This window comes from Seriola aureovittata, chromosome 19 (genome assembly GCF_021018895.1).
Source record: "Seriola aureovittata isolate HTS-2021-v1 ecotype China chromosome 19, ASM2101889v1, whole genome shotgun sequence".
Lineage (NCBI taxonomy): Eukaryota > Metazoa > Chordata > Actinopteri > Carangiformes > Carangidae > Seriola > Seriola aureovittata.
In genome coordinates, this window is record NC_079382.1 from 19,759,102 (window position 1) to 19,785,780 (window position 26,679).

General features: G+C 39.3%; 1 protein-coding gene across 1 annotated transcript in view; it reads right to left on the reverse strand.

Annotated features, from left to right (window-relative positions):
* opn5 (opsin 5) overlaps nucleotides 1–20,492 on the reverse strand; it is a 56,648-nt gene extending 36,156 nt beyond the window's left edge. Inside the window, exons 1-2 of the mRNA XM_056363531.1 lie at nucleotides 20,243–20,492; nucleotides 6,309–6,455 (exon numbers count right to left, since the gene is read on the reverse strand). Of these exons, the coding sequence (XP_056219506.1) occupies nucleotides 6,309–6,441 (133 nt within the window). The 5' untranslated portion in view covers nucleotides 6,442–6,455; nucleotides 20,243–20,492. The remainder of the gene's footprint in view (nucleotides 1–6,308; nucleotides 6,456–20,242) is intronic.
* Between the last annotated feature and the right edge of the window lie 6,187 nt (nucleotides 20,493–26,679).

The following is a 26,679-nucleotide window of genomic DNA, read 5'->3' on the forward strand; positions in this document are numbered from 1 at the left end:
AGAGAAAGTTGGTAAGACAACAAGAAGGCAAGGCAGCTTAGAAGGTGCTTGTGATTGGGAAATGCAGGTAGATTTAGGAGGAAAGCTTCTTGTTCCCCAGGAAATAGCCATTACAAAGCTAAGGCCTGATATAGTCTTGTGGTCTAGGAGTAGAATGAAAGTATATTTCATAGAGCTGACTGTTCCGTGGGAGGCCTTAGTTGAGGAAGCATATGAAAGGAAAAAGCTCAGGTACGCAGAGTTAGGGGCAGAAGCAGAGCAGCGAGAATGGAAAGTTAGGATTTGTCCAGTGGAAGTAGGATGTAGAGGATTTGTTGCAAGGTCTGTTGTCTCTTTGGTAAGGGAGTTAGGAGCAAGTGGACAGAGTGTGAGGAAAATTGTAAAGGACATGTCAGATGAGGCAGCAAGATCCAGTCAGTGGATTTGGATGAGAAGGAGTAATGGTAGCTGGGGGCCCAGCAGGGGGAGCACTTAGGATAGATAGACTCTTAGGAGAAGCAAGGAAGAAATCCAGGAAGAGGAAGTGTTTTTAAGTGGGGGTGTGGCCTGTGTGAGCCTCTTTGAGACCATGCGGTTAGTCCAGGTGAGGTGGCCTGTATTGTTTGCTTGTATCGAATTGGTTTGTAGTGTGTCTGTGGCTGTTTAGGTGAGTTTGTTTGTTTTAGGTGAGTTGCATGGTGTGGTGTTGGAGAGTATGGGAGGTGTAGAGCACAGCCTAATCCGGCGGGGGAGAGCCAGCCTAAATAGGCCCCTCTCCCTGACTCTACATCCCTCATTGTCTTGGAGAGTGGGGGGGTGGGGGGGGCAAGAGCACAGCCTAATCCGGCGGGGGAGAGTTTAGCTCAAAAAGGCTTCTCTCCTTGACTCTGCCTCCTTCAAAATGGCCGCCACTTTCTCCAACTGTATAGGGGAGTTTGTTTGCTGAATCTGCTAGTGTGTTTTGTCAGAGTTGATGATGGTGTTGTTTGTGGTAGCATAGGCAAGATAAAGAAAATGGTGGTGTGAGGAGCAGTGATGGCTGGCATTAGGGGAGTGACTCTGGGACGCCAGTGATCACTGTCTAGCCTCCTGGAGGTGTTGTGGGACCAACTAGACGAAACACTGGTGAAAGGAGGTTCCCACCTGATGACCCCAAAGACATGTTAGTTATCACTGCTCATTAGTCTGTACAGCTAAATTAATAGTTATCATAGGACATGTTAAGCTTAGGGAGCTATTCACTGAGTCTGGTCCATTTTCTGTAGCACAAGCTTTGTGTTTATCTTAAACTTGTCCCTATCATTTATACTGTGACTGAGCTGACCTATATCCCCATACTACAATCCATCACAACTTCTCTATTCTTCTCCCCGTTGTTACATGAAAAGGGACGGAAGAATTCATGCCTGTGTTCCCATGAAGGCACCAAGCAGGGTTGCTAGGAGATTGACGACATAAGGCAATTTAAGTATTCACCATGATTCATTTTTAGTTGCATAATACTGTTGCCTATCACTGTTTTTCCCACTTACTGGAATAATACTCTATGCTGACATAGAAAATAGAGGTGATGGCAGCCTGTATCTGTACAGGGGGGTAAGTGAAGAAGCCAGATAATAACTAAAACCACATAAGCTTATGACTGCTCACATTCAACGCTTTCATATCCCACTGCTGATATAAGCATGTCAGCAGACCTCCACTCAGCCCACTGACAGATAAAAGAATCTGTGTTTGTGTGGGATCAGTGTGTATGCAGACCAACACACAGATTAATATGTTGTTGTCAGGCCTTTGTTTAGATGAGGCCTCCTCAGGATTATCTTGTTCCTTACAGGCGCTTGGTCCGAGAGTCAGTGTGTGTGCATGAACTGGTGGGGTGAGGTGGGAGGGGAGAAGGTACAGAGCGGATTAAATTATATTTCTACATGATACTTGTTACACCGTGGCACAGCTGGTTCTCCAATGGAATAAAAATATTTTATAACTGCATTGAGAGTGGAAGCGGAAGACAATGAGATATTGTTGAAAGTAGAGCCCGACTGATCTATATTGGCCTATCAAAGATATATCGGTATTGGCACATATATTCTCAAATACGCGCTGATATTAATACTTTTGTTAAGAAGCAATAATGCAGTGGAAATGCTCGGGTCAAGTCAAGTTATATACGCAGCATTTTATGTATATTTTATTTACATTTTATGGATGTTTTTTATTTATAGTCATTTATTTTTATAGTTATTTTATTTAATTCCCAGTGAAATTTACCATTTCAGTGCATTGATGTCATTTTGGACAATAAAGTTTATTGTTAAACTGTAAAAAAAATCCTGCTTTCATTACATATCTTTTTCACAAAGGTTTACATATATATATGTACACATACTAAAGTGCCTCCTAATTAGATTTAATCAGGTCTGTCTCACCCTGTCTTATCTTAAATATCAAACCACCCACATGACACCTGACTGTATCACTATTTGAAAGAGGCACATAATGTATTTAATTCCTGTCTCACCCTTCACATTAAAAAGAGATGCAGAAGCCTTCGGTTTAATTTGTAAGTAAACAAAACCACCATTACTACAGTGGCATCTCACTTGTAAACCCACATACTAACACTGTAATGTATGTAAAGGATCTTTATTCTTGATTTGAAGAGAGATCCATTAGAACCTGGTGCATGTTGGAGATATATCCAACAGTTTCTTTTAAAAAAGATTATCTGAAAGACTCAAAACTCTTTGATCAAGTTTAGTATTTTAAACTGCACACCATGAACACCACAGTGACTATTCTGTGCTGTTATCAGCTGCTACAGCAATTAAGAAATTGTAAAAAGGAAAAATGTAATAGCAAAATCCACAAAGAAAGCTGGAGACTGAGCAGTCTGCCTGAATTTTCAAGTTTTCAGTGAATGATGTTTGGCATTTGACGAGGGTTAGGTCAGGAGAGTTTATTTAAGATTTGGGGAAGTTGGAAATCTTGTGTGATGCACCTTTCTTATCTTAAGTTAGGACAGGAACATTGACTTAGGAACCACTCTTCTCTGTATTGACTTTTGTCCTTAATCAGATCCTAACCCTTATTACCATTGTTACCAAACAACATTTCTGTAACATCGTTAACTCTGTTCATTGATATGCAACTTTGCCCACATGGAACCAGAAATACTAAAGGATAAAAAGTATTAAAGATTTCTATCATCATATAATGTAATCCTACAAACTGCTGCAGCATTAAAATCCACACTAACATACTATTGGCTGGATAAAAGCACAGGGATTGGTTACCCTGAAAACTCATTAGCTGCTTAAAAACACATGTAACTGGCCCTAAGCTCCTGTCCATGCCTCTGAACTACCATCAACTGTAATCTCCTCCATCAGTGTTCACAGATCAACACTGACAGAAATCAAAGGGCAGCAGTCCTGCAACAAAACTCTATTTGAATGTTTATGTTCTCGTATTTTGCCGCTAAAATTATCCCCATTTCCCACAAATCCCCTTAATAGCCTTTACAACTAGAACTTGTACTTCGCCTTCCCCATTAGACCAAAGATTTAATAGAACAAGGACATGATTTATTGATCTTAAAAAGAGAAAACAGCAACTTTACGTACTGTAGATTTGCCAGTCAGTACTAAACTTACACTGTGACCAAGCATGATCTTGACAACGACGCCCTTTGTGCTCCTGGCCGCCTGAAGCCATGTCCAAAGGGACTTTATTCCCAGGAACAGTCAGTAATTTGATTTGCTGTAGAATCACAGTAATTGTAGTCAGTCATCTGCACATTAAAAAAAAAATGTTCTTTGGAATAATTCTCGTTTAAATCCGAGACAATTAAAGAGCATATAGGTGGAGGAGGAACCCTGAGTAGAACACAGGGGGCAGATGGTCCTGAGGTGTGATGGATTCCAGGTCGAGGACGGGGGCCTTTGCCGCAGCTGTAACTTAGTTGTGAGGTAAGGTATCAAAGCACAGCCGGGTGTTTGCATGTAAAGACAATCAAAGATCTCTTGGAGGGGGCAGAAGATAAAACTGGATAACAAGTGACTGGATAACAAGGTACTGGAGAGCCATATTAGAGATTACACAAGCCCCTCCCCTGGCCTGTGGGGTTGTGTGGGGTGTGAACGCTGACACCGCCATTGGTCAGTGAATCTCAGCCCCAAAATCATTCTGAAATTACAAATTACAATTTCTTCCGGACGCGATTCCAAATTCAATTTCCCTTCTAAATTACCTCGACAAAATACAACAAAGATTAAAGAAAAGTCCAAAAATGAAAAGAAATTTGTGGAGTTTTTCTAGCAAAACTTTATTTTTTCCTTCTTTCCAGCCTCATTAATCACCTCTAAACCTCCTCAGATTCATCTTGGTTGGGTTTGGAATGATGCCGTGTCCCACTTCCTCCAGCGACGCTGCTCTAGTGACCCTCGTGCTACTGTTGCTTAACCACTGAACTTAACTGCTGTCTAGTAATATATTAAAAAACAATATAATAATCGGCCACAGGGGAGTTTTATAGAACAAGTACTTCAAGCATTTTTTGCTGATTTTACATCTGTCCTTTTACTTAAGAATGACTCTGAGTGCAGGACTTTTACTTGTAGGCGAGTATTTTTACATTGTGGTGTGTTGTTACAGTTACTTAAATTAAAGATCTGAGTACTTCCTGCCACTGACTATGTTAGGTTACTGACACACTTAAAATGGAACAGAGCCATTGTTAAGAGTATTAATATCTGATGAATCGGCCGGAGCCTCACAATATTCACTGTTTATTCATTTATTTTGCATGGCTCTCTGGTCAGTTAGATGGGAGAGTTTTTGAGTTATTTCTTCTTCTCTCTCCCCACTCTTTCTCCTGAAATAGGCGGAAACAGGAATAGAAATAAGCCGCCCACCCTGAGTCTGGTTCTGTTAGAAGTTTTTTCTGCGAAAAAAAGTTTTTCTTCTCCACTGTCTCCAAGTGCTGCTCCTGATGGGAACTGTTGGGTTTCCCTCCGTAATATTGTCTTGACCTTTCTCTGCAAAGTGCCTTGAAATCATTTATGTTACGATTTGGCGCTATTTAAGGAAAGTTGAACTGAATTGAATTAAATATAATTACATTTGTCCATCCGCAGTACTGGTCGGTAATTGCTATGAATTAGCTGCACGTATACCACTGTGTGGCTAACTGTTAGAGCTTCTTACATTTGCTAACTCACATGTCTCTGGTTTGTCTTCAAACAAGAAAACACAGTGACCTAAAAACACTAACAGGTGACATTATCATATGCGTCACCATTGTCTTTGATCCATCTTTTATGTATTTCTTTACGGCATTTATTTGATATTAACCAAGATTACATTACAGCTAAAAGAATTGCATTTCATTACTGCATGGATTGTGCTAGAAAAATGAATTAGAAATACCATAATACGCTTCAATAGGATATTTCAAGAGCATGAAATGAAACTAAAGTAATTCCAGCAATTACAACAATACAAAACCACAATGTTTCCAGTTGTGCTACAGTACATATGTGTTTTCCAAAGAGAGATAATACCAGTGACATTGATGCTAACAAAAACATCTGTAGTGGAATTGCAGAACGGAGCAGAAGTCTGAGTAACTGAGCGGATAACGCAGCTCGAGGAGAAGATTGAAACGCTGCATCAAATACATCAGAGTGAGCAATACATTGACTCTGTAACAGCTAACGTACAAGGTGCCAAGACACAAAATGCTAACATTGACATTTACAAAAGACAAGTGGCTCTGAGATCCTGAAACAAAGACTTTTCGCTGCTGCTGGAGAAATTGTTGATTGAACTGATGACGTGTATCGCTCCCCCCTCACCGCACCCACTGCTCCACATCCCTCTCAGTAGATACACTCACAGGTCTGTTGCATATTGTCATTGTTCTAAGAGACACACATGTACAAACCGAAACATTGCACAACTATAGAAAATAAAACACTGTGCACAGCAGCGCGGGGACTATGAACTACGGCATTCCTTCATATGCAGTCTGTCAAAGTAAAATCAAACCTTAATCACAGCTGCCTGTGTCCTGCACACCAACGTCTGGAGAGTTCAACCAACTAACATGACAAACCTCAACCGAACTGCTTCTTAGTGGCTTCATAACGTGTTATGTGTTCTCTGATATCAGTGTACATGAGTAAGTTCAGGTTCTGGTTATTGTATGCGCCATCTTTCTTCTTCTGTTTGATTGCAGCAACACTTGATATCACATTCAGTCAAAAGATGAAATAAACATTTATGCAGAGATGAAGAGGGAGTATTTTTCACAATAAGAGACCGACCTATGATGCAGATGTAAAAAGCCGCCACCATATCCGCCTCCCTGGAGAGTCTCGAGGCGAACGGGTCGCCACGGAGCAGATAATGGGGGACAAATGAGGGGTGCGGCCACGTCTCGTTCTCCATCACTGCCATCAATGGGGAATGCCCTGTGAAGTGGAGGAAAAGGCTTAAACAATGAAGGCGCTTCCACACACACACACACATATGGCATCAGGTAAGCAGGACGCATAACTGCATAAATATACCTACAAAACAATTCATGAGCCAATATATATCATGACTCCCCCCAAGCCAGCAATCACAAACAGATGCCACAGGTGTCACCAAGAGATTGCCTTATGTCACTCTAGCAGTGAAGGGAAACCAGCAGCACATTTTGCAGCTTTCCTGACGGATGAGATGATGATGAGCGACTGAGTGAGGTCTAACTCATTTGTGCAGGTTCAAAAAACAGAAAAGGAACCCCACAGTTTTTCTTCACAGAGAGACAGTAGGAAAACACACAGGTGTAAATAATAAAATGAAGCACGGCTAAATTTAATTTAGCTGCTGACGTGTGACATAGCAAATTGTAAACCTGTAATACAGACCAAAGTGAAGAGCCAGTGTTAGCTATGTTAGCTAGTTGTACAGATTAAAAATGTGGCAGAATTAAGTTAAATTAGCAGCTAAAATTAGCTGCTCCCATTAATACTGTCTCCTCACTATAATGCTAAACAATAAACCAAGCTCACAACCTAGTTAGCCAGTTAGATATGTAGCATGCACAGCCGTTACAATAAGTAAATTAAAGATGTTCTGTGTCAGATAGTTGGCATTGTTGTTGCTAACAGGTGCTAACTGGCTAAATGTGGTAGCAGCTGAGCTTATTTGTTTAAGAGGCAGGCGACATGTAATCGCCTGAAAGGTGCAATGGGGAAATGACAATAATAGGAACATTTTTTGTTGAGGTAATGGAGTCATATCTACACATCTTTCCTTCAGGAAAACATACACATGCCCTAATTTAAACATAGCTTACAGAACAACCAAAGAAAAACCACACCTGATATAGATTTTAAATCTTCCTATCCTATGCATGACATAAGGCCTACGTTATGTTACCTGCTACATCTCTGCTCTCCAACATTTTTTCACTCTGACCAATAAATAAAAAATAAAAAAATCCAATTCTGTCAGGAACACTCTCCTTCAAATTTACTGTTGGTGTCCTGGTGAGCTCACTTCAAAGCAACTGCTTCCCAATCTGAAGGTCATCTCAAAGGAACCCCTGCTTCTCCCCATGGTAATAAAAATGAAATGAGCTAAGACATGGCAACATGTTGGGCGTTATCTCTACATATATGACAACAAATTTTATGGGGAGATATATAGCTGAAATTCCTGGTGCATTATAGAAAGAGTGATAAGGTAATAGTACAGCAAGCAGCTGGGAATGCAGTGAAGCTGCTGACAGCAACAATACGACCAGAGACCGAATAACAGCCTTTAGCTGTGTGGAGCCATACGCTTAAACAGATTGCTCTTTGATGTGGAATGTGTGTGAGGGTGGATATTTGGCCCTCAAGCTGATTGCACCATTTCAATTGACAGGGCTAATGACTTGTTGTCCCATGAACCCTATACACTTGGGCTGGCTCTTTTTAGGGATAGTGGTAGAGAACAGTCTCGTATTGGTTAACAGGGGTGGGGGGTAATGAGAAGACGTGACCCGATGTCATGACAGCAATCATTGAAGAAGGAAGCTGTGGCAGTGGGAAACAACAAACAGCCCAATATCAATCAAAATTGTTGACTTCTGTTCCATATCCTGTTGCCCAATCAGTAAGCTAAGCTATAGTTGCTCTCTTTGCTAATGCAAAACATATAAAAACCGGTGATCTGTGATTAACAAAGAGTCATAACTTTAAAACATCTGAGAAGTAATGGAGGGATGCATCTTGGTTTCAACACCCTCCCTGAAAAAAATGGTGAATTAAAGTAAAGCTGTTGGCTGCTTTTAAAGTAACATTAGCTTGTCTTACAGCGTGCATTGTGTTTGAAATGAGAGCTGCAATTTCAAATAATGTTTACACACACCTCAAAGTGAACATTTACTTTTCAAAGACTAAAGAGAAAGAAAAAGAAACTGTGCTGGTTCTTCCAGCTAATAATCTGTGTCCTCCCTTAGAGAAGTGAATAGAGGTGGCAATTAGGAGTCACTTTGCTGATTCGAATTCTTTCATTCAGTTCAGGTGACGTATTCACAGTCACTGACAACAGTATGTAGCTGATAAGTAAAGCTGATATAATTATAATCAGATAATGATACAGCCACCAATATAACACATAAGAGAATCAATCAAGCTTGATACAGACTTGATTCAAGTTTTTTTTTTTTTTTTTTTTAAAGGCATTGTTTGTTAATTACTTTAAACCTAGTTTGGCATTTCTGTACTTAAATTACTCCTTACTTATCAGCCAACATGTACCTTGATACCATCAGCAAATATCAGCGTGGACAGTCATTTCAGTTTAAAGATTCTGTGTAAACAAACTGAACATTTCTACACAACTAAATAGATTATGTCCTCATTGCATTGTCGCTAGATTATGAATACAATAAATATGAGTACATTATCTGTGTTTGTGTGCAATGAAGTGATAATTGCGAACACTGTAATTAAGGCCGCGGTACCATGAAGCTGTTTACAAGATTCTATGAAGAAAAGTAATCAACTCTTCAGGTCATACATTTGGAAAACAGATGCTGATGATAGCTTATAGCTGAAATGCTGTCGTTGCTTGCCCCACATTAAATAATAAGACTATTTTCCTGTGAGTGCCGGCATCTTGTTCATACATTTGGAGAACCTGTTGGATATAGAGAAAGTTTGTAGTCCAGCGCTTTTAAATAAGACTGAACTGACAGAGCAGGCTCAGAACTTTCACTGATGCAAAGTGGATATAACACTTTAAATACACATATTTATGAAATGCAGCATCCACCATGTCCAAGCTGTGTACAATATGATCCACCATACAATCTATCAACTTGATAGACAAACAGCGCCAAACAGCCCTATCACTGGACAGAACATTATTAGATATTGGTTGATTACTATATCTGCACATGCAACTGCAATTTGATTAATGTGTGGTGAATGTCAGAGAGGTTAAGGTCTTATATCCACTATTAGTCTGAGACAAGATGCAATCTCCAGTCTGTGGTGTGAAAGTAACATGCACTCCTCCACCAGCCTGACCTCCACATCCTTTGTTTTCGCTTCACTGCACAAAGAACACAATTCAATCTGTGTCATCACAGAACATTACACTTATACAAGAAAATGGAATTTCTGTGATTGCTGGCTTCTGCAGAAGATTAACCTAAACTGGGTTGCTGGTATGAATTTGTATGAAGAAGCAGTTGAAGTAGTTTTAAGAGTAAGCAAAAATAGAAAGGGATGAAAATTGCAAACTTTCTTTGTAGGCAGTGAAATAAGTTTTAATGTGAGTCATATTGTGTAAGTGAGTTGAAATACTTAGAGACAAACATAAGTGCATATAGCCTATAAGCCAAACCGCATTGCTTCATAAATATCCGGAAATGTGCATGTGACTTGACCTGTGATTACAGAAAATGTATGTAATGAAAAATGTATGAAATGGAACTGGTTCAGACCATTAACTTAAAAAACTACAACATATATATGAAAGTCCTTAGAAATATTACTTATTCAAGTAATAATAATTATTCAAGTAATCAACTTAAATGTGATGATTGTATTTTCTTTGGCGCCAAGCACCCAAAATATCATTCACTGCAGATTTAGAGGAGCTATTTGTAAGTTTTGCTATTGCTACATCGCCAGTGTTAGCATTAACAGCTGTTTACTTAACAGTCTTGCCAATAGCTTCAGTCATTGTGTATTTTACAATACAAGAGGTTATAATAAGCCCTCAGAGCAGTGCTACTTCTTCAGGGCAGATTGGACGTTACAGAGACTCAGGATCGGTAAGTGGCGAGACGGGCCTGCCGGGCTGGAGCTAGCAGGTAAGCAGGCGAACTCAACTTTGTCAACTTTTTTTCCCCAGTACAGCGCAGGCGCGTGCTCCAGTGAATTGAATCCTTACAGTACCATGCTTGTTTAACTTAATGTCTACAGTCTGTAGATAAAGACGATGAATCAAATCCATAACACCAGCTCATGAAGCATGTACCACACAACAACCTTTGTAGTCAGGGCTCACTAACAAGGTATTCAAAAGCAAAACTGCCACCACATCAGATCCACACATGCAAACAACAACAGCAGACCATGTCACCAGATAAATCTGAGGAGTCATCAGATGATTAATCAGAGAAGAAAGAAGAAAAAACAAAGTTCTGGTTCACTAATCTGTTTTCAGTTTTTAAGACTTGTTCTCTAATCTTTGATTTTTGGTGAGATATTTGATTATTTCAACATTTATGGAAATTAAACCATGTGAGAAGTTTAGAGGGATAAAATCACAATTTGCTGGATTGTAAACAACTCACACATCTGAAATCTGACCCATATCAAACACTGCTTTTTATAAGATGTCAGAAGCCAAAACGTTGAAATGTACTTAATTACTTTGAGTGAAAGCAAAGAGGGTGTTTCTTTAAAACCTAATATCAAACAGGTAAAAGACTAACTAAGCCACCACAGCCACACAAAAGACTATTAAAATGAATAATAAATTCTGTGTCAATGTCAAAACTTCTCTCTCAACAACTAATCGCCCAACTGTCTCACTGTTCATGACTGAGCACCAGTGTTTGCTAACATTAGATACTGGTAATGAAATTACAAGCTAACGTTGGAAATGAATGGGCGCTGTCTGCTAGCTATCGTCAGTTAGCTAAACTGTAACTTGACGCAAAAGTTAGAAACAACATAACATCAGCGTTCGTCTGTAGATACTTCACACAGTCTAATTCAGAAACAGTGGGTAAGACAATAAAGTGTATGACGCCAACTGAGTAGTTTGCTAATGCCACTTACATTTTGAATCACTGTCGTACGGGGACACGGACGCAACGCGAGCAACTGGCGCGAGCAAGGAAAGTAAACAAGATTTAACGTGAGGGGTTAGGAAATGGTACGGTCCACTTAAGGGGTGTCTGAAATCGTATCACAGGATTGTTCCAAGCTGGAATATAGGAAATATATTGTAATAGTTTTAATTACAGGTTAGAAAAATATATAGATGTTGCAAACCCCACGGATTGTTGTTTTTGCCTCTTTTTTTTGGGGGGGGGGGTCCATATCTTAATCGGCCCCAATACCCCCCGTAATTCAAACCCTGCATATGGTCTCATATACCTGAATTACTGACAAGAAAGTGAGTTCATAGGCAAAGGTCATTATTATAATTTGTTTGTTTTTGTTTCGTTTTGTTCAAATTCATAACACTGACAGATTATCGTTATAAAATTGCTTGTTATTATTATAGCCTGTTACATATTCACTCCTTTTAGCTTTGCTTTTTATCTCAACCAAGAGAGAGAAATGTCTGGCTCTTTAGCTTATAAGTGCTCTGTTGTGCTCCTGGGTAATAATTCTCTGTTGGGATATCACTACAAGTTCCAAACACTAACAGATAAACCACAACCAAACTTATTCCCAGCCCTGCTTAGAAAGTCATATTGTACAGGCAGTATTTATGGAGAAGAGGAATTACCTACAGCAACAGGGTCCATCTTGATAGAATTAAGATGTTATTGATCGAGTCTTAAGTATGAGCCGTGAAATCCTGTGCATCCAGGATCACAAGACCAACTCACTTCATTCTTTCAGTTCATTTAATTGTGTGCAGCTGATTTCGGTTGAATTCAAGGCTCCACTTTTAAGTCCGATCAAAGTTAATCCACAGATAGACAATTATTCAATGATTGTGCTTTCCCCCGGAGCCACCTGATCTCTAACTAGGTCAGTCCATGCTCTTTTGTCTAAATTAAGTGCTTAACATTGGCTGTAAGAACAAAACATTTTAAGCCACTTTCTTAAAATGATATTTTTATTTTTCTATCTTAGATGACCTCTTCTTTATCCAGAAGACATTCATTGTCACATTAAGAAATTGCATGTGTTCCCTGCCTCTTTCTAACATGTATGTTAAGAGTTATTTTATCCTCTAATTTAGAAAACTTCATAGTCTGTCCTCTCTTTCATATAAAGCACAGGCTTTCGGCTTATAAGACTTTCCTCCTCAGTTTACCCATGCAGAGCAAAAAGCACCACATGCTGAGGATTTGCTGCCTGCACAGTGATGCAGCAGGTACCTACAGAAATTAATCTTGTTAATCACAACCTCTAACAGAGGAGCACTATGATACGGATAATTACAATTACCGGTAAGTGCTTAAATCACCAGTGCGGTCAAAATACATTACAATAGGACCCATTTTCTGCCTGTGCAGTTAACATGAATCACCACATGTCCTCAGGGGATATTACTCTTACAGATCCGATGATGAATCCTCATTGTGTTGATAAAGCTTTTGCCAGTTTATCTGTTTTATGACAATAATTAAAGCGCCAACCTTTAGGGCATTTTTTGGTGAAAAATGTTTTTTCATATGCGCTAAAAAATCACAGTACAGGAGATTATTATGTGACTTGGTTATTAGTCATGTGTGTGTTAGTGAATAATGTCTGTCACTCAGCTAACTGTGTAACTGTCTACAGACCAGTACATGACAGCTTATGCTAATAACACTTGAACATTGTTTTTCCAAGGAGGATTATATTCAAAGATCCCCTCTGATGAAAATCAAGACATCATACATCACAAACCTAAGGAACCAATCCTATGGCTAAATAAACCTGAAACCCTAAAACCTTGTCAGTGCAGAGCGCGAGAATCTGCGTTAGCACAATCGCCAACACTGTGTGTGCCATTGCCAAGCTAACAAGCTAACAAACAACAAATAAAAGATGCGCTACTACTGCTGCGCTAACTGTTCTCGTCCGTCTGCTAGTCTCTGATTTTGCTGCACGACAGACTCCTCATCTGAGTCTGGATCTGACTGAGGGTCAAACATGTGGTTGAGTCTGTCTGATGTTTCCTGCTGCAGGGCACAAGGTCTGATCCAGATCTCTCAATTAGGAAGTGAGAGTAGAAGTGCCTCCAGCCCCTGTCTTCCTTTTATTCACTTTTGATGTGTGAAAACCATGTTAAACAAAATATTAAAACATGTCTTGAGAGGAACTTTAAATATATATTTAAATATTTCAGGGTTTTTTTGTTTTTTCTATTATTTCGATGTAATTTTTTTGCTGTATGAAGATTGTGGCACCTCAAATCCAAGTAGCATGTTCTCATCATGTGTTGATTTTTAGCTGCAAAGCTTTGTAAGTCATGAATAATTTTTTTTTTTTTTTTTAAATCTAAGTATGAATGCATTTGGAGCATTTCTGTGTGTGACTTAATGCAGCAGAACAATCTACAAAAACAACACTGAGTCAGTTTATCAGAGCTGGACATTAAATATGACCAGGAACAGAACAGACTGAAAACACTTAATAAAGCTGAGAGGAAATGTAGATTTGGGTAGTAATTCACAGTTAATCTGTCATATTACAATTACATTGTCCATCATCATTTTTCAGCGCAAACTGTCGCTTTTTTGATCTTTTAATGGTCGTCCTTTCTTCCAGACAGACACTGTTTTTCTGATTAAAAATGAACAGGCAAAGGCTTGAAATGCACTCCACTAATCAAGTAGAGAGTAAGTCAAGAGTGAGCAGCATGTCCTCTCTTATGAATGTAAAACTGCTTGTTGCAGGGAGAGCACTCACTCCCATGAGAAAACCATGAAAAGGAACCTTTTCTATCAATACGATGCTGTATCGATTCCCTTAATTATTCCTGATCAATTTTCTGTGTGGGCAAAAAGGTAGGTCATCAAGGGTTTCGAATGTCAACCCAACTGTTTTATGATCTCTGAATCTAACCACAAAGTATAAACGGACCCTCAGTAGTGGACTCTATATAGACAGATCTTTCAGTATATTGCCAGACTATCCAGCCTTACTTGAAATGACCATTTTACAGACATTACAATGAGACCGGTCGTCATCTTTCTTTATGAAATGTCACTGTGTGTGACAAAGCTTTTCACTTTGTCGTGCAAAACACCGCGAACCGCTCAGCATACATTCTTATGAATACTCTCAGATACCGCCACCTCCTGGCATCTGATCCAGCGTTCATCGAGTGACGGTGCCAAGAGAAAGTTTGTAAACCAATTGAATTACCTGTTTTTCTGCTTAACCAGTCATAAAATGTGTCACAAGCATAGGGAAGATAATTTTGCATTTTTATGGCACAGTTCAATTAAATATTCACAGTACTGGTGGAAGAAAAAATAAGTAAACCCTTGGATTTTATTACTGGTTGAACCTCCTTTGGCATCAATAACCTCACATAAGCGCCTCCAGTAGCTGCTGATCAGACCTGCACAACATTCAAGAGGAATTTGGGACTGTTCTTCCTACAGAACTGCTTCATCTCTATTGGATTAAGGTCTGGGCTCCGACTCCAAAAGGCCGTTTTTCTGTTTAAGTCATTCTGTAGTACATTTACTCCAATGACGTTTTCATGTTGGTATGCAGTGCTTTTTTTACACTTTACATATTGATGCATGTTCTTCCCCAACAATTCGACCTTAGTCGTATCAGTCCACGTAAAAGAAAACATTTTCTGTGTTGGGGAGTTTCAATGTGCTTTTCTGCAGTGATTGTCTTTTTCAGAGCAGCGACTTCATCTGTGGACACCATGCTACATTCAACCATGCACCATTTGTGTATGGTCGACTTATAAACATAGATGTTATCAGTTCCAATGCTTTTTCTAAGACTTCAGCTCTTACTCTGGGGTTCAGTTTTCTGAGTTACACTTTCAGAGTCAGCTGGCCACCCACTTCAGGGGAGACTAGCCACGGAACCAAATCATCTCCCTTCATCGACCATTTGTCTCTTCAGTATGGACAGGAACAATACAATGCTTTGTGTGTCTTCGAAGACGCTCAATCACCCAGGTCATGGTATCCCTAAGAGCTGTGCAAGGCTAAAGGACTCGCTCAAGGTTCTTGAAGACGTTTCTCCTCATCTGAAAAGTTTCTACGTCAAGTCAAGTACAGCTCTTAGAGAATGCTTTGTGAGATATTCGTTGAAACAGATTGTGTTTGCTCATAATTGTAAGATACATAATCTTGGATGAAGATTTTACCACATTTTCAGTCAAATGTGTACATTAATGCAGGTAACGGTAAAGGGCTCACTTGCCACTATATTTAAGGATATTAAGAGTCCAGAGTCTGAGTGTTTATTGTTGTAACCGTGACAACCAAGGTCAAGTATGTGTACCACCAAAAGGGGCACTATTTCAGGAGACACTGCTAAGGTTTTCTGCCTGGGACCTGTTAGCTTTAGTCTGTGTTTCAGAACAGTACAATCACAAAGCTAACGTTAACTCATCTACCCAGCTAGCTGCAGCTAGAGCTACAGCTTATTTAGTTGGCAAAATTGACGGTCACTGGCTAGAAATGCGACCGTCAATTATATTTTCTCAGTTAATCCAATCAATCACCCAACACAGAGCATGAAGGTTAAAAAGGAACAGGTAAATAGATTATAAATTCTGTCATTTCAAGGATGCTTTATCTCAAAAGAGGCTTTGATTTCTTTCAGAACGAGTGTCGTCACAGGAGATTATGTTAATGCCGAAAAAGAATGAGACAAAGGTTACAACACAGATCTGAACATGGTCAAAGAAAAGAAGGAAAATCCAGGTTTTGTTTCCTTTTCTGTGCAGCTAAGAAGTCAGAATGTTTTTCAAAGAGAGGGCTGCTTTTTCCACAGTGGATTTTATAAGTCCGGTTAGGAGACTAAACACATTAGACTGCCATGGTCCATAACATGACGGTGTAATGTGGCTGGAAACGAGGGCCTGAACCTGATGCAGGGGCAACATCTAACACTTTGGAGCAGCGCTGCCTACAGCGCTCGATCAAACATCTGAAGGGGGATCAGTTTCTCTGATATCTGCATATACGGATGTGACCTGGAATACAAAACACTCCCTACATCAAAGAGTACGCATCACATATTCAATACGTTGGGAAAGTCTGGGGTGTTTGTGGTGAGAGCTGAACTGAACAGAGCAGCACACACAGGAAACACAGCTGAATGGTCACAATTTAACAGAAATGGAGAAGAAACAAAGAGAGAAATCTCAATACATTCACGATAACATCTAGAAGCTACCTGGGTCATTATTCCTGGAGTGATGATTACAAAACTGAATATGGAGAAAACAAAACTATTTTCCCACCTTACGCCCCTGCAGCTGTAAAATGAGAGCTTGAGTCATTAATAATTAAATTTTATTTGATCTTTCCTCATACTCATGCAGTTTGATCGGTGTGGTCAAACAGCGTTGAGAAGGTTTATGGGAAAATTTTACTGAATCTCAAAATGAACTGATTTTTTTTTTTAAAAACTGTGATAAAATATGACGATGGAAAAACAAGGAAGGTGAAGCGAAATCGCACATTTTTGCAGGTGAGGTTGAAAACAACGCAGCAGACATTTAACACCTCAGCTAGAAGTTCACACACGTGTGAGAAAAAATCTTTAAAAAAAAACATCTTTAGTAGGATCCAATTGGACCGGGGCCACAAACAGGGGCACGTAAAAAAGTGTTAAGAGTTAGACTAACACATGTCTTTGGTCTATTCATGAGATTTGCTGACAATAACAAAAAATATAGAAAATCAGCATCTTCATTCTCCAGCACAGACATATGTTTATCTGAGTCTTTAAAGTCAAACTTGTTACACAGCTGCGTGCGACTCCTGCCGAAGCCTCTCTCTAATCTCTTGTACCCAATCCAACTTTTCCAACTTTCTAAAATTAATTTATCATTATCTTATTGTATCTGTGTCACATCCGGTCACGTCTGTCAATATAATTCAATTTGACTACTTTTAAATGGATTCAGAAGGATTCAGTATTCCTCCAAATTTTTTTTTTTTTTCTTGGCAGAACAGAAAAGGCTTTTAAATTTAATCCAGCTGGTTTTTCTCCGGGATGAAATTTACACACAAAGATATTTGAGAGTTAAATGAATCAAAAAGGGAAGTATTTAAATACAGACTTTATTTTTGGTTTGTTTGGCTACTCTATCACTTGACTTAATTATAAAGTCAAGTCATCACCTGCTCTGACTTAATTATGTGCTAACAATCCACTTCAAAGCAGTTCTCCTCCAACTTCGATGCACTTCGCTTGGATTGTCTTTTCACACAGAAACATTTGGCATCTTGCCAATGAGTCAAACAGCGACCACACACTTCTGAAATCACTCAAAAGGTTAAAGGAAATTAAGCTGGTGAAACTCTAATATCGGTTAAGTTAAGTTAATTACATGAGCGTCTGAATTATGACGAGAAAGGCAATTCTTAATGAACTTAAAGTGCCTTCACATTTGCATTTTACTTGTTTGGGGGATGCCCGGTGACCATGAGACCATATATCTTCATATTAAATTTCACTTTGTGCTTTGTACTATCATGTTGTTATTGATACTTCAGGATGAACCGATAAGTAGTTCAATGATCATTATGTGGGTTATCAGGGTAAGTGTGAAACAAGCCATTAAACCATGTTTAAGCACCAACCCGTGTCTGGTTGCTGCAGGTTATTCATACACGTCTTGGCCTTGACGTCATGCTTTGGGAAATTAAAACCTAAAACCTAAAACTGTTCTGTTTCTGTACATATATTCATCACGTTTCATTTTGCTGCAGCCAAACCGTGATGATATTTGACATTTCATGCTTCAAACTGACCTGGGAAGCACTTGGAAATGTTTCCACGGCACAAGCAGCTGATTCAAACAGATCCCAGAAAGATTTTTCGCAAATGAACAACAATAACTTTTCAGCTGCTTTCAGCCTTTTTCCAACACAAGATTCAAAGATTCCTACTTGCTGTCCTTCTACTTACTAACTGAGCCTCTGTAGTTATAGTTCTTTGTGTGCTGGCAGTATTTATATAAATCATGTGGAGCTTCTCTCGTCTGGATATTTGCAAGTGGACAATGGTTTGCAAAGTTTAAGTGGGACAATTTTTTTCGAGAGTGCGGTGAATTACAACCCCAATGCCTGACTTTAAGGAAAATTTCATGCACATATTTGCATGAAATTGACAGTTTTTATATTAAATCTTTAAATCTGACGGCGCAGTTTAAATATCCAAACCTATTTTCACCACAAATCCCCGCGTTTCAAGTACATGTCTCCCTCTTTTCTGCTTTCAAACTACGCTCTCTTTTTCGAGAGCGTTTTAAACAAAATGTTTTCAAAGGAAGAAACTGTCTGAAGACACAGTTTTTACTGCGCTGGCAGATTTATTATAAGAAAATGAGGTTGAAATTTCCTCATATCATTCAAAATGGTAATGTTTCTGTTTCTCACACTACTATTACATATAATACAGATTATAAAATCAATAACTTTTAATGCAGGTCATGCAGTACACTCTGAAAGTGTATCTCAGATGTATTTCTGTGTTAGGACTGTTTACATCTCTTACCACAAAATACTGAATTAAAATACATAAAGTGTGTAAAGAGTTTAAAACTGAAATATCCCTCTAGTCATCAAAAATCTATATTTATCTCAGGAACACTGTGTTTTGTTGCCGTAGCTTTTACTGATCTTCAATTCAACCTTTTGATTTGTTAGATGAATCCAGATCAGCAAAAATACAAACATACTTTGCATAGTTTTACGAGGTTTATACAACATGACCTCTCCTGGTTGATGAGAATTGCCTTTCAACACGATTTCGAACTGATCACCTGATTTAATTACCTGCTACAGAAAATGACATATAATTACACGTGTTTCTGCTCCCACTTACCATAGCTGCATTTACATGGACTCTATATCTGGGATTGGTGTTGATGTTGCTCTTACACGACACTGCTGTTGGGTTTCTGGAGTTTTCAACAATTTATTAATGAGGGGTTTAACAGGGAGTTAGACCTGTTGCCCCCAAACATAACTGACAACACTCTGTAGGATAAAATATGAGGCTATACTGTAATTTGTTTTGCAAACAAATATATAGCCCATGTGACATATATAAACTTGAAATACTTGGTTTCGTAACAATGCTTTATGCTCATTTCTGTATTTTGTTTTATAAACCACCTCGTTGCAAAGGGAAGTGTCATCTTTTTTCTTACTTACATACTGGATTATATTTATTAGGTTTTCATATGGTCAATAAAAATTAAACAAAATACATATCTTATGAATGTGCCATGTTATCAGTATTTTTACACATGCAGCTGGGAGCTCTGTGGGACCCCAAGTAATGAGGGAGGAAACTCAGCTGAGAAAATCACACCTTGTTTGTTACATGTGCATCAAAATATTATATATATTTCTTCTAATACATTATGAAATAAACGTGCTGGCAGTATTTAATTGAACGATCTTATTTTATTTTATGTTAATTATCTACTATCGATTTTGGACACTAGACAATGGGAAAACAGCATTTACATGTTTTTAATATAATAAAGGTTTATCTAACAAAACGAAGCAGCAAAATAACGGGGACACATTTTAAATATTCAAATATTTGACTTTAAGGTAAATGTCGTGCACAAAATCGAATAAAATTACCATTATTTTTTTTTTAAAGAGAAAAGTCTTCCTACTTAATGAAGCCACAACAACATCGTTCAGTTTCAGCAGGGAGATCATTCAAACATTAAGACGTGTCATGTTCACACATGTTGATGTTAACATTATTAACATTTACGTGTTAAGTGTATGAACTGTTCTCACTGTGGGAGGAAGACACGAGACAATAAATACTAGGGGGTTTGGTTCATCACTCACCCTTTGGTCATCGGTCACCGGGCATCACGAGCACGAGTTTAACCGCCACAAATAAACTGTTCCGATGTCAGAAGAAGAAGAAGAACAAGAAGGAGAAGAAGAAAAGAAAAAAGCTGGAGGGAAAAAGTCACTTCGCGTCCTGATGATGAAAAATATCCGTGTGGATCAACTTTACCTCTGAGCCTCCACATGAGAGCAGAAGCATCAGGTCTGAATGTCTGACTTCAGGGATCATTTTGTTGAAGCGCGTTAGTCAATAAGCTCCATCAAGTGAAAAGAACGGCAACTTCCGGTCAAATCTTTCAACAATAAAACCCCCTTCTCTCTCTCTCTCTCTCATGTTTTCACATTAACCCTCTCTGGGACTGAGCGGTTCCTCGCAAAGCTGTGGACTAATTGTCTGTTCTGAAAGCTTTTTCACAGTGAATAAAGCAGCAGCAGAAGAGAATGCCTTTAGATCCCCAGGGACCGATTGGTTTATTGATCAGCACCGATGATGACTCAGTTTTTCTAATTTCAGGATTCAAATTATATTTAAGGCTCATTAAGGAACAAAAAGCAAATTGAATAAAACATTCATTAGACTGAAAGTCAACAATGAGCTAATGGACACATGAATTTCCCCTAGGGAATAAATAAAGGATCTATCTATCTATATTTTGCATTGCAGAGGCTTTTGGGGGACATTTGTGGTTAGGGCTAGTTTGACTCTCCATTGAGCTGCTGGACTCCTGTGAACCGGTTTCCTGCGCCAGAATGACACCTGACCCCAGATTTGTTGTGTGGTAATTTAACACAACACAAATGAATAAAGGAAATTGCATGTTGCAACATTAAAACTGAAATAATCAAAGTCTTAAACCAGATTCTAACACAGGGACCCTTTGCAAAACAGAGCTGCAATACAAGGTAACAAAGCTGAGCAACCTTCAAGCAGGTTGTATCCCACCTTCATCAATATAAGGCAACAGAGGCCATTGACTATCGGTAGTGGGAGAAGAACTCAGATCTTTTGCTTAACTACAGTGTAGAAATACTCTGCTAGAAGAAGTTTACTTAATACATGCAAGTATTAAGTAATGCAGACTATAGATTATAGATTCATATAAAAATATCAATATATAATATAACCTTTATTTTGGAAGGAAATTGTCAGATTTCCTGCTGCATGTGTGTGTGACTTGACCACCCGCTGTCTGTTGCAGAGCTGCTGCTCTCTGCTGAAGCGTTGCTGCAGACACTGATTGAATCTCAGGGAAAGATAAAGATGTGGTTTACTGAGTGACTACTGAGGGATTAGGAAATTAAAAACTTTCACGGAGCCATTTTAAACATGACAAAGAACACACACACACATACACACGACCACACACACACATACACACGCGCACACAACTCATACTCTACTATGAACAATTAATCTATAATTTTCAAAACAGCTTGAATTACTTTACTTCGTCTTAAAACTTCTGTGCACCAGTTGGATTTTGCAACGTTTGAATCAAAGTAGCTGCGTGAGTGTTGAACCTGCGAATGCATATTACATAACATCTTTTTTTCCCCCAAAATGTTGCCTATTTAGTCATGAACATTTATGAGTGATCCAGTAAAAAATGTAGCAGATTTCAGGTAAACACCAAAATCCTGCAAAGTTGGATGGTGGGTCCAGGTGGGCGGGGCTTAGGGCATGGCTGAGAGTGATGACAGAAGTCCTGACAGTTCGTTTTAGGGCTCAGTTTCTGAATACAGGCTGTGGATACTTTCACATTATTAATATAGAACCTAGATCTGCTTTATAATCAAAAAAGACATGGAAATCTACCTTTATACTATGTGGGACCTTTAATGTTATAGTGAAATATTCCAGATTTGAAACCAGATTTTCAGTGGCTTTAAGGCGGGAAACCCCATCTTATTCCACACACTACACGTCCTCACCATGAAGTGTAGGAGGAACCTCTAAGAGCAACTTTACGTTATAATGATTAACAGTATGTATGGCCAGAGCAGGAATAGCCAATGAGAGACAAGAATTTTACCCTCATCTGCCCCATTATTCATTCTTAGGAAATTCCCTCAGTGACATTCTGCAAAAACATAAAGTATCAACTTAATTTTATTCTTATTAATACATTAGACATAAGGAAGGGAGGAATTTTCTGCTGCTAATACACGAGGTACGTCAGAGAAAACGGATTTAGAACCAGATCTACAGGTGCGCACAATGAAGACGAGTGGAAGGTTATTGCAAACCAAATCAGTGCAGCTTTAGTCTTGTGTTGTTGTTTTTCACCGTTGAGAAATTACAGGGAAACAGCAGCTGCAAATTACAGGCTAAATTTATCCTATTATGTGTATTTCTCTAAATAACAAATGATTCATCTTAACTGATTCTAAACAGTTGTGCAGGGAAGAAATGCTGCATGTCCAGTTTCCCCGTGCGCCAACACATGACAAATGTACAGTACATGCATATAAATCAGCCTCTGGCAATGAGACCGAGACGTTATTTAGTGTTGGTTGTAAAATGAAAACTATAAGACTCTGTATTTGTCACCTTCCCCTGACCCTGACTCGTTCAATACACTAACTGCACCGTGCAGCATCGTGTAGCATTTAGCAGCTGAAACAGGTATTTCCACAGGAGTGCATTGATTTCCCTCCATACATCAGAAAGTGACAAGGAGCTAAATGAGAGGCGTGTTCCTCTCCAATGGACAGTTTCTCCTTTAAAGATGATAAAACTTTTCTCTGTTTTAACACCTTATTCTTGGCTGTCATTATTTCTGACATGCATAGCCACATAGCCACAGCGGCAGTATGAACAATACTACCACTGAATAAATGGCGACATCATTAACGGATTTGAAACATGACATCGAGTTGAAGCATCTGACCGGTCTTTTGAAATATCTGAGTGAATGATGATCACAAGAAGTCGCTAAGAAAGAGTGAGACCATGAACCAACAGCCGCAAGGTTCCTCCACCTGAGTCACACTCACAGCATTTATACAAACAACTTATGCTCACATTGGTTTTTCTTGGCTTTTAAAAGAAATCTCTGTCTGTGACTCTATAGTGATTGGTATATTTTGAGAAGGGGCAGTGATGTGAGGCTGGGATAGACGGGTAACAGGAGGTTCTACTAGGAAACATTTTTTTTTATAAACAGAAGAATTGAACGTGAAGTACTTCATTTATTTTTGGACTTTGAACTTAGTTCAAATTCAAAATTGTGAACCATGAACATGAACTAGTTCATTTTAACCCTTGTCAGCCGAACTTTGAGCTCGCTCTTCAGTACGTTGACGGACTGGCAAGATGTCTCTCTCCAGATGCATGCTGGGATTGAATTCAACCCCTGTCACCCTGAAACCCTGAGCAGTTTACTAAACAAGTGAAGGCAAAGATGAAGTGTCTATTGTTCTGTAACTCGCTCCAAGCGGATGTGATTTCCATTTTTTTTTTGCGTGCCTTTGTATAAGGCTGCAACAGTGACGTGGGCGCTTATGTGATGAATGAACTGCGTAGTATAAACCTCATACAACACTCAGTATTACGCGAGCACCGTACCAGTACCCGGGAAAAATAAACATAACATTCAGGTCATGGGCAGAAAAGTGGATGAAAGTAATGACTGAGGTGATTGACCCTCCACCTCACAGAGAATCAGCTTTCCTGCCGAGGCGCATGTTTGTGGATGTGGAGCTGCCTCAAGTGTTTGTGTCATCATTCATTACACTGAGTTCAGAAACAAGTGAGACACTGTCCTTTGTTCTAAGACCAGATCGACTGCTGCATCAAGGATGGACTTTTATCCTGTGATCTCAGCCTCCGTCATGGTCTCTGGCATAAACAAAAGCTCATCTTGTTTAGCTGCTCGGTGCAGCTGGGGTCACACTTTTAAAAATGCAATACACTGCACACTGGAGTATTTACAACTTGTGTATCACTGAGACTGATGTTATTCCCGGGTTGAATTTTTGAACTACTTTCAAGCAGCTGTAGTGTTGCACTGTCTGCATGTATAAAAATGCAATGCACCACATTGAAGGAATATTAGCAGTGAAAACACAAACACTGCTTTATAGTTCCAGTTTCACGCTCAGAATTCAGACACTCAGACGTAATGGTGAGTGACAGTAAAACCAAGTTTCAATTCTACATCCATTTACACAACAGCAGACTGTTTCACATAGGTGAGCTTTCATATTCTGATGGAGGACTCAGTGTACACCACTGCTGCTGGCAAGAGGGGAGGAATACGTCTCTTCAGATTCACTTCAATAAATGCTTTAGCTCACAGCCTTTCATCAGACATCAGCTTTACTGAGTTAAAGTAAGGGCAGATGACTTGATAGTGGTATGTCAATTGAATTTGAATTAATTCATTAGTCCTTGCCAGATGATCAAGCCAATTAGTCTGAACCTAGAGGAAGAGATTGTGATTATTAATTAATTTTCAGTGGAACAATTAACATGTTGTTGATCAACTGTCATCCCTCGCTCTCAGACGGAGCCATCGCTGCCTCTTCAAGCTTAACGCACAAAGTTTTGTTTCAACACACGTCTGCGCATATGTGTAGTGCTTCGATATCATAACTGATGTCAGAACAGTAGCAGTTGAGTCAGCGGTTGTGGATACTACTCTGGTAATTTTCTCTGCACCGTTGTTCTGTCTCTCATCGAGAGCGGAATGCATGGCGGTATATACAGCTTGGTTAGCGACCATTGGTTGTACACCACTTTTCACGCTGCATTGTGGGATACTATGAGTCCACTCTATGGGGTATAGTAATTATTAATATTAATATATTCGGACAGGACTACAAAATAGCAAACTCACCATATAGTGAATTATATAGGGGAGAAGTGAGTGATTTCAGACATAGCTAGCGTTCAGAGAGAATACCCTGCTGCTACCACAAGAGGGCAGTAAATCACATGATGCATGTAAACAGGCAACAGATTCTTCATGGGACGGGAAAGCTGTTCTGTGATCAGATGTAAGGAGAGTTATCGATTCCACACCTTTACCTGGAGGGACTCCGCTGACAGAGACACAGTGCGACTACTCCAGTTTATATTTTAGACGTTTCCATGCAATCCGTCCCCTCCAGTGTGGGGGGAAAAAAAAACCTGACACACCTGAAATTGCAGTGATATGCTGTTGGCAGCTTCCACTTAAAAATAAAGATTGATTTCATTCCTAGCATACCTCTCTGATACATAATATTGTATGATTCCCATTTACTTCTAGAGGTGTCATTAACTGGGAGCAGCTGAATCCACAGGAGACCTGGTCCATCATCGGTGGAACCATTTGGCTCCATCCAACATTATTGTCCCTTTTGCACGACTTACTCACTCCAGCCTGCTTTAACACCTTTAATGGAGCCTTTCAGTAGAGGTTCAGTCTCGGGTCAAAGCTCTAAGCCTATGCATTGTTTTTAACGGTTCTGTGAACTGTGAGAGAGCAATACTTACATTTTAAATTCACAAGAGAACCCAGATAAAATGCCAGTTAAGATCTCATTCAATCTCCATCCATCCTTGTGATGAAACTCCAGCAGCTGCCAGTTGAAGCTGGAGAGGCTCAGGAACATAGTCACAAAACATCCTCAGGTCAAAACTAAGATTACCACATAAGACTCATGCTTTTTCTTTTTGAGGTGAAATGTGTAGAAAACATACCTGCAGACTAGTCACCTACTGCTGTTTTAACCAAAAATTATTTGTGTGCTTCATCTGAAAAGTATCAATGTGCATATACAGTGCATTCAGAAAGTATTCAGACCCCTCCTCTTTTTTTTCACATTTTGTTATGTTGCTAAAATCAATTAAATGTATTTTTCCCCTCATCATTCTACACTTAATACGCCATAGTGACAATGTGAAAACAGACATTTTAAGAGATTTTTGCAATTTACTTAAAACGGGAAAACTGAAACATCACACTGACAAGTCTTTAGATCCTTTACTTGTTTGAAGTTCGGCAGTGATTACAGCCTCCAGTCTTCTCGGTTATGACGCAACAAGCTTTGCACGCCTGAATTTTAGGATTTTCTGCTCTTCCTCTCAAGCTCTGTCAGGTCTCTCCAGAGATGTTCGATCGGGGTCAAGTCAGGGCTCCGGCTGAGCCACGCAAGGACATTCACAAAGTTGTCCCCAAGCCTCTACTGTGTTGTCTTGGCTGAGCAACCCCGAGCAACTACTGAAGAACTCACTTCAGACATCACCGACCCGGAAGACACAGGTGATACCACTTACTGTACAGGGGAATGGCAGATTCCAGAGAGAAGGTATTAATCCCATAATACAAAAAGGATAAAGCTTATTCATTATTCTTGTTGCTGTCAGAAAATACTATGAAATGACCAAAACAACAATGGGGGATAAAGAGGTAAATGAAGAGCTAAAGACTACAGCTCAGGTA